This window comes from Lampetra planeri, chromosome 1 (assembly GCF_965212315.1).
Source record: "Lampetra planeri chromosome 1, kcLamPlan1.2.h2, whole genome shotgun sequence".
NCBI classification, from domain to species: domain Eukaryota; kingdom Metazoa; phylum Chordata; class Hyperoartia; order Petromyzontiformes; family Petromyzontidae; genus Lampetra; species Lampetra planeri.
In genome coordinates this window covers 39759533-39769136 of record NC_136107.1, presented here as the reverse complement: position 1 = coordinate 39769136, position 9604 = coordinate 39759533, and the positions used below count along the sequence as shown (strand labels likewise).

Below are 9604 nucleotides of genomic sequence, written 5' to 3'. Positions count from 1 at the left end.
TTTTGAAAGTTGAGTGCATCCCGACGAGTTGTTCTGCACCTCCAATTAGCATGGTTGGCTACGTACGGTGTGAAAAAAGTTCAACGTACATAAACACACACGCTCCTGCAATACTACAGCAATCAAGCGAATGCAGTGCGTTGAACATCAAAGCTTTTATTTGCTATACCAATATACAAATACGGGCTAGCTGCACTTGCTAATATTTTGCCATTTTTTTCAATGCACTTATTGTGAATCAATACCAGATGCGGCGTCTTTAATCATCCCCATATAAAAGATTGTTTTCCTGTACCAGGGCTGCGATCGGCATGTCGTGCACTGCACGGACAGACGTGCGCACAACGATGGAACAAAGCGACAACAACACAATGCGTGCACATCGTTTACGCAGCGCTAACACTGACACGCACACAAAAAAAAACCTCCGGTGCAAGCGTTGCACATTTTACGTTGCAAACACTATCAATAAATTACGTGTTTGCTGGCAGTTGTTAATGAAAAAGAAATGCCACGGTGGACTGTTGTGGCAATTCAATCAAACGGCTGTCATGCCACATGAATTTGTAACTTTCACCAGGCAAAGCAACACGACAAAAATCGTTCGTCTATTTAGTTTACGTATACTTTATATGCATCGCTAAGAGCATCTCCGCTCGGACACCTAAAGCCATTACGGAAGCGATTTATCAGGCGTTGCGCATAAAAGCCAGGCGAGATATGACGCGCGTGCGTCTCTTAGTCATGGAACCGCCTCATCAGGTCGCACGTCTTCTTCTCGATGGTCTCGAACACCTTGCGGACGCGCCTGTCGCTCGCCGTCCTCACGAAGCTGTGAGGGTGCAACACGGCCATGCCGTCTTGCACCTCGCCCATGACGAGCAGGGCGCCGTCGGACGCCGTCATGTTGGGGCACGGGCAGCTCCAGTCCACGTTGGCCAGGGTCACCTCCATGTGCTTGGTGTTGAAGAGCTTCAGGCCCATTTTGTCGTCCTTGAGCACCTCGTCCACGGTGAATCGTGCGTAGCCCGAGTCCGGCTCCTCGACCAGCTCGGTCATTCTGCCCACGATGGCGAAGTCGCTCTTGCAGAAGCTGGGCACGATCTTCTGCCTCGGCTTGCAGCTCTTGCACAGCGTCGCCTTGGTCGGGAAGGGGCAGTTGTCTTCGCAGGCCTCCCGGCTCTCGAAGTTGTTTTCGTTTCCCTCGCAGCCGCCGTAGACGAGCAACTGGCACTGCTTGATGAGGGGGTTGTAGGCCCAGTGGCGCTCCCAGTCCCGGCACGGGCCTTGCACGGGCGGCAAGTGGCAGATGTTGACCGACTGGTTCTGGCACCACCGTTTGCAGCCTTCGTAGGTGTCGAAACGATTCCTGTTGTTGTCGCAGCCGCCGTACACGAAGGTGTCGCACGCGTTCAGGCCGCTGTCGTAGTACCACTTGGTGCGGGCCGACCCGCAGTGCGTCGTGTCGGGCGGCTCGTGGCATTCACTCGCCGGGAACTCCGCGACGGCTCCCTCGGGGGGCGGCTGCCTGGGCCGATCGTGCGTCACGACCGACAAGGGGAAGTTGGCGCGCAGGAGGCCCGCCGCGTTGCTCGCCGTGCACGTGTAGATGCCGGCGTCGTGCTCCTCGGCGCTGTAGATGACCAGCTGCCCGATGTTGGTCACCACCACGTTCCCGTACATCTGGTCGGGGCGCATGATGAGGTTGTCGCGCCCGTCGCTCCGCTTCTCCCAGGTGACGTCGGGCTGCGGCCGCCCGCCGACGTCGCACCGGAAGCTGACGGTGCCGCCCAGGGCGACCTCCTGCGGGTAGGGGTTTGACAGCAGGGCCGGCGGCACGGCGTCGCCGGGCGGAGCGAGCGGCGGGTAGCGCACGGTGGGCGGCGCGGTGGTCTCGGAGGGCGGCTCGCTGGGATGCGGCGGCGCCACGTGGTACTTGCAGGTGACCACCCCCAGCGCGACGCCCTTGACGCACGCCTCGGCGTCCATGTAGCAGCGGTTGTAGTAGATGAGGCCGTCGGAGGCGCAGGTGAAGTTGGGCTCCTTCTCGCAGCGGTCGCGGCAGCGGCAGGCCGGCTTGCCGTCCCACAGCTCGCACTTGGCGCCCTGCTGCTGGCACGGGAAGCCGGCGCAGCTGGCGGCCTTGGCCCCGACAGCGTCGCGGCCGCCCGACGAGCCGGCCGTGCGCTTCTTGGTGTCGGCGAAGCGGGCGGCCACGCAGCTCTTGGAGCCGCACACGTTGAGGCAGCACTTCTCGAAGGCGGTGCAGTCCTCCAAGTGGAAACAAAAATTGACAGGAATTGAAATACACGATGGACATTTTGAAACGATGGTATAGGCTGCGGTGCGTTTAGATCAGTGTTGCTTGGCCTTTTACTGCGGTCTTGCACCCCTTTGGTTCTACATTTTTAGACAATTTATCATGTTAATAAATACAGAGGTTTTATGACACAAAGTAGTTGTGCTTACTTGCTCCATGCTTAATTTGTGTTTCGATGATTTAGCTTCTAAACAAATCTGGCCATGTCTCACACCCACAGAAAGGGCATCTCGCACCCTCAGAGGGTGCGTGCACCCCAGGTGAAGAACCATTGGTTTATATGGTGACAGATGAAGGTTGTTATTGCGCGGCTGGGTTGCACATCCGTATGACATGGTAAAAGCATCCCAATTTAACTTTATTCAAACACTCGTGTAAATTACTTTTCTAATTATGGTACAAAAAAATATACGAATCACATGGATTATTTATGACCTGTTAGCTCGGGGAAAGAAGAGAAAAAACCCTTTAATGTCGATGCACACAAGTTATTATTATTTGCTCAACGGTTTTATTTAACTTAACTTGTCTTTGTCGTGGTCAAATCTTGTAATCAGAAGTTAGTCTACTTCCTGTTGTCCAATCAATTTCAAATTCTGCACACGTACTCAGATCCGGTGACAATGCATGCCTGTATGAAAACCGGCATCAAATCATCAATTAATTGCCTCCTTTCAAGAAATTAAACATTTTCTATGGACGGCTTATGAATTATATCTATTTTTGTGTAGCTCAAAAACGCCGCGGTCCCTAAACTGTGGAATCGGCTCGCACAAGCATCAGGCGCCGCGTGCCTCAGGCGCCATTGACGTACTTCTCGACCGTGAGTTAAACGAAGTTGTTAATAAAACCGTTGTTCAAAAAAAAAACTTTTTTAAAGGAGTTTATTTAAGAAATGGCAATGCAAACATTTTGCTGCGTGGTGTCAAGCACGCCTTCAACGTAATTGCCGGGAAGCACGGTGAGACGTCTGCAAATACCTGGTCACCGCCACACTCCTTTTCGCAGGTGCTCTGGGCGTCCACCCACAGGTTAGGGTTGAGGTCGTTGGGGCACACCCCGGCGTGGTAGCGTGGCTTATCGGGAGGAGGCAGGGTGGCCCCGGAACCTTGACGTGGCACGAATGCCAGGGCCAAGAGCAGAAGGGAGGTCCTGCTCGCTCCTCCGGCTTGCGTCGCCATCGCGGTGCCAGACACCACGCAGCCAATTCACCAGAGGGCCCCACACCGACCCGCGTAACACAGTGGCTGCTGCTGCTGCTGCTGCTCCCTCGCCCACCAGCTTTGTGAAAGTGAGCAGCTTGCCACTCCGCGCCCACGACTTTATATCCTTGGGGGGAGAAAATGCCTCTTTGCCACCCCCCCGCTATCTTGACCTCTGCTCCACTGGTGTCTTGAGCGCAGATTCTGAGCGCGTGCCCGCCTCCAGATTTGTTTCTCAGATATCGGTCTCAACGGGGCCGAAGGAGAGGTTAATTCGTCGGCAGTCGCTTCCAAGTGGCCGACAATGGAGGATTATGCATCGCTCAGACAATGCTGTGGGTTGAGCTCTGACAAGGAGCAAATCCACAGCGTCACCCCCTGTCAGTGCTGCATCATTTTTCGAGAAGTGATTTAAAGTCGCAAAAACTATTAAATTCAGAGTGCAAGCTCTGAATTCTAAATTGACGGGCCGGTGAATTGGGCAATTAGGAGTTATTACATTGGCCACGCTGTTGGTGAGTCGTATGTTTTTTGTTGTTGTTTAACAGTGATGGTTGTATTTAAAGTTGGGATTTTGATGCTTGCCTCATCACATTGCTAATGCTTTACTGACAACTGATTGACAAAAGACGACGTATCATGTGAATTATGAAATTCAAACAAGCAAACTGCTGTAATATAGTTGTGAGCATAATAGCATTTAAAGAAGTGATTTTAGTGCAATAGCATTTTAAGAAGGCATATGCACAATATGATCCTCGGTAAATTACATTGGGATTTGTCTTTTGAAAACCCGAGCCAGCATTTACAACATTCAAACTTTACAGTCTGAACAATATTACCGTGCAGATGCTACCTTAACTGAAGGGCAGTCAAGTTTATTTCATCTGGCTGGTCTGACTCTATTTTTCCCCCCCCCTCCTCTGATAACTCGACTGCGATGGAAAGAGAGTGCTAATGCTCCCGATTATCCATTCGTCAATTGCACTGAAGCATCTCGCACAGGGTCAAATGCGGTGATACTTAGTGGCAGTTGCCCGCCGATGCTCTGCTGCTGAATCGCTGCAATTGGAAATGCCCTCTCGGGCTCGCGGGCGCAAAACCCAAAAATCACTTTACTGGGGCAATTCCTTTTGTGTTGTGTGAGAGAATTCCGTCTGAGGCGCGTCCCGGCTCGGACCCAGAAGATGCTATCACCCACGAAGTCCTGTCAGACCGGAGTGATTTACATGTCTGCTCGCAGCTGGGAACCAGACACATTCGTCAGAGACAAATAGTTACATGGCGAGTTAAAGGAGAATCCATCATGTCCGGTGAAGAACGGGAGGAGGCGGGGGGGCGGGGGTCGTGACCTTTTAAGTCCTGAAGAATTTGGCATTCGCTTTGTACCGGGAGTGTAGCACGTGTCTGTTATTGGCTCTGATATTATTGCTACAAATACAACACGGCTCGAAGCTGGAGAGATTTTCCGAATGCCAATTCCCCGTTTATAACGCAGGGCATCAAAGCAGGGACGGGGTGGGGGGCAGAGGAACAAAAACGGCATTCCAGACTTGTTTCTTTGCCAGTTGTTTTATTGCGCCCTTAATTGTCCCAGTTGTTTACAGTGTCTCTACCTTAGGAGACGGGGAGCACGCACGTAGTCAATTATTTACCAACAGTTCAGGAAGAGGCTTCCGAAGGAGTTCAGGCCCCCCGACCCCCCCAGACGTGTCCACGCACTGGTAGGGCCAAGGCCTGGGCCACCTTGCACATGCCGACTGAAAACTGTGCCCGTAGCAGTCCAACCAGTTTGGACATCAGATAATATAGAGGGTGTTCAAAAAGCTATCATGATCCGGTATTTATATAAAACATAGAGATGGCAGTTTAACAGGTAGGCTTTCGCAACCAATATCAACGTACTCAGATTGTAAATGTTGTGGCTTGGCTCTCCAACACACCGGTGTGCTGTACTAGTGACGAATTGGCACGTTCTGTACACGTGACAAGCCTTACTAGTTGGCTGTGTTGGGTGGTAGCGGGTTTTAACGACACAAATTTACGCGATCTAATCAAAAAACCTATATTATGGATATAGATGGCAATTTAAACTGCACGTTTGAATGTTACTTACGTGAACATCGTGTTTGGGAAAATAAAAACAAATACTTATATTAAACAATACAGAACAACAAAAATGTTCAAAACAATCGCAGTCGAGATCGTGGTGAACAGCTGTTTAACCCGGAGAGAACTAAAGAGACCAGGATGACAACGTGGGGCATGAGTCTGCCGCTACGGGCGATGATTGTTGCTGCTGCTGCTGTGTACAATTCCAACCGAGTAATGTGTGGGTAGTTTGGGCTAAACGTGACACTCGGTGGACACGTGCAGGGTGAGGTTGATGAGGCTCATACCCCACCAAGCCCTCGCGCGTGTCTTTGCCTCGTTTCATTCACCTGGCGAAACCCCGCCATATCATTGCAATGCTTTAATAACGGATGACTTGGTGAAAAGCCAACTGAGATGTGTTATTGGTGAGTCCAGTCCGGTGATAATTCAAGTGGGGGTCAGCGCTGAACTCTGAGGTTCTTTATAATGCAGATTGTACGACTCCAATAAGCTTTGTTCTGAGATACTTGTTAAAACTAGACGAGAGCGTTAAGGTTTGCTAAAATAAACACGCAGGTTGGTTTTGTGTGATGCGTAGCAAAATAGGGCACTGTAAATGTCGAGTTCGTGTAAGCTTTATTGGGTTTTTTTATTCATTTTTAAGTCACCAGATAGATGCCCGATGCTGTGCATTTAAAAAAAAAATATATCTAGTTTTGATTTGAATGCGACATGGGAAACTGTAGTCATGTGGCAAATGCATTTATTCGCCGCAATTCATATGGTCTGCGATCGTCAAAATTAGTCATTTGGACGAGGACAACCGACGCGTAACGGTTTACGTTTTGCCATCGTTCACGTCGCTGGGTGTTTCACAAGCGCAGCAGCAGGAGCAGAGAGTGCAGAGAGCAGCAGAGAGCGCGTGTGTGGACCACTCATTCCCCCGTGCGCACGACTTCGATGGCGTGGCGGCTGCGGTGAAATGAAGCCCACACCGACCCTGCTTGCCAATGGCTCGGCGGCTGCAAGCGTTTACCCGGCACGCGCGTTGTGTTTTATTCCGAATGTGCAATTTGAACATAATTGGACGTAATAAACACGGCATGGTGAGTTTTTCTCAACTTTTAAATACACATGATAATAACACTTACACTTTGACTGCAGAATGTTTTAGGGAGTGTTGGAGGTGTCTCATAATTGTCAGTGGTATCATGGTTATTTTCAAGCAACTTACAAGATACCAGTGTATTATAAAAAATAAAATAACTATCAACTATTTTTTATTTTACCAAGTAAGGCCCACTGAGCTATGTAGCTCTTTTTCAGAAGCGACCTGGCAATCACAAACGATAGCTCAGCAATGCGGCTTCTTATCACGTGGATATGTATAGCAGCCACATACTCTAACAACAACAACTACTTATTGTTATTACGCTTGTTTACCCACGAAAGCTTCAACGGGTAAGACTTTTTGAGCAGAGTCCTGACAAGACTTCACAATGGGGCGCGATGCTGCTTCTGCTGTGTGTATAATCCCAGTTGAGTAATTTTCTGGTAACTTTTCAACATTGGGAGGTTTGGCCAAATCCACGTACAATGTACCTTTGCTCGTTTTTTTTCTTTCAGAAATGGTAGGAAACCGGAGAACAGAGAGGATACCCGTGCAGAAGAAGGGGAGAACCTACAAACTCCACGTCGAAGGTGCACAAGTGGGGGATAGAATCCAAGCCCTTCTTGCTGTAACGCACAAACGTTACTACCGAACCACACGGTTGACTGAGTCTAGCCCTGATAATGATAAGTTGTTGACTTGTTGATGCTATATTGTAGTTCCCTTGCACTTTCTGCTGGCGTTCAGTTGAATAACTCGGTGGTACAAATGATAACCCTGTTATGAAATTCATATTGTATCTCCATACATATGTGCATTCCTGCGTAATGCCTTTGCAAAACAGAACACTCCTGTTTAAATGATTGATACCGTTGCAGGAGACGGTACATATTGCTGTGTAATGATGCAAGAGAGAGAACATACGATGTAGGAAATATTAAACTTGCACCAAATTAAAATAAATTTTGTGCAATGCTAATATTTCATCATCGTATGCAATGTTAATACTTCAGAATTAAGCGTGGAACCTTCAGGAGATTCCAAGCAGAACAGAACTGAGCAGTTATTCGAAGTAATATGAATTAATTCCGACCACTAATATTGCTGACGTGCAGATTAAATCTTGATTATCCCTAATCTGATTTTTATACAAATTGCGATAAACCTCATCGGTAAATCTAAAGCCTTGTATTACAAATATCTCACTTGTCTGATGCAGACTTGTGAACTATGAATCGTAATTGCACAAGAGTAGAACGATCCAGAAAATCAGCCTTCATTAATTTTGGGTCAAGAAGAAATTCATTGTCGGGCTTCATCTCCACACATCACAGAGTTACCTCCTTATACTCAGTTGAACACGTAGGCTTTCACGACCAATATCATCCATAATGGAGTTTTTTGGGGGTTTTGTTGGCATGTATTTAGGCTTGTTGGTGTTATTGATACAAATTAGTGCTGGTTGTAATGTAATGGGTAATAATGCAACATGCTCCAAGTATCAATTTTAAATGAGCTAATTAAAAAAAACCTCACTTAATAACAAAATCCATTCAATTTCCAAATGTCCCACACTGCAGCTAATTGGAGGGATTTTCGTTGTTACATTTTCATCAATTTGGCAATTAGGTGCCTTAGTTGAATTAAAACATTCCTGGCATGAGAGCGTTTGTACCATTTAGTACCAATTGCCCCTTTCACTCCAGGTTCATGAGAGTCACATTAGTCTGGGATTTGCTGAAAAGAATTGTCATGTGGCATCCATTGGAAAGCCAGGTCTGTGGTAATGCTGCTCACGTGCCAACACGACCAGTACAAGTGCAGCAGAGGCACACACCCAGAGATTTAAGCGCACTCCGTGACCCCCAGTACTTTACGCATAACAATGATCGTCAGTTGAATGCTAAAACACGCGCTTAAATTATTTATTATGATTATTATTCTCCTCACTGTCTACTTTGTATTACATGAAGCATTTAATATAAAATGTTCATACTCTGCAAAATGCTGAAGTTAATCAAATTATATGAACGATGAATTATTGCAATTTTACGCAAGGTATACATTTAAATGACACGATTATTTATTTAGCATTTACACTGCTGTGGTTCAGACTAGAATTATTAATGTTTATGCAAATAGGGAAAAACCTATCTTTATTGATGTTCCTCTCGACCATAGTAATATACATGGCCGCTACTGGCACCCAATGTTAAATACTCGTGATCTTTAAAGCTATTCATTTACGGAAAATAGTATTTTATGAACCTTAGAGAAATTAAAGGAAACAAAAACGCTTACAGGTTTTTCTTCATGTGTACGATTACACAGTTTACGGATTGGAAATTACATACACCCTAAAGTGTCGTGCTAATAAAATACTCTATATAGTTAAAACTTTAACTAACAGTGATATGTAATTAAAGAGGGGGGGTGGTTAGGGGGGGGGGGGGGGTCCTGAAATTAATCGTGAAGTTTTGTACAAAAAGGATTTTCACAAGAGCACGGACTGAAGGAAATGACAGCAAGCTCCCTTAGGATAATGACTTTCTGAAGGCATAAATGGTCCAAGATATTATTGGGGTCCATGCGTTTAACCATTTTCAAATCCAGACGTTTTAAGCGGCCCGGCTAGACGTAATGAACCTAATCCTGTCTGGCCGGAGATTTACAAATATGCAGGGTTTTTGGTACCGGGAGCAATTGCTTGAGTTAAGCCTATTATCATTTATTGTCACCAAAAACTTTAAAGTGCAATGTCTGCAAGCCGCATTACCCGTTTCTTGTGTAAAATCCCTCTCTTGGCTCGCTGTCACTCTCAGCGCCAGCTACGTGCGGTAGTTTGTTAAATTGAGTTTAACGCGACAGTCTCAACTG

At 47.3% G+C, this 9604-nt stretch overlaps 1 protein-coding gene across 1 annotated transcript; it reads right to left on the bottom strand.

The window, feature by feature from the left end:
* Positions 1–140: 140 nt before the first annotated feature.
* LOC144719183 (WAP, Kazal, immunoglobulin, Kunitz and NTR domain-containing protein 2-like) lies at positions 141–3645 on the bottom strand. The gene is made up of 2 exons (XM_078595101.1): positions 3301–3645; positions 141–2271 (listed from the first exon to the last, which is right to left on the bottom strand). The coding sequence occupies exons 1-2, from the start codon at positions 3499–3501 to the stop codon at positions 739–741; spliced, it is 1734 nt and encodes a 577-aa protein (XP_078451227.1). The 5' UTR covers positions 3502–3645; the 3' UTR covers positions 141–738.
* Between the last annotated feature and the right edge of the window lie 5959 nt (positions 3646–9604).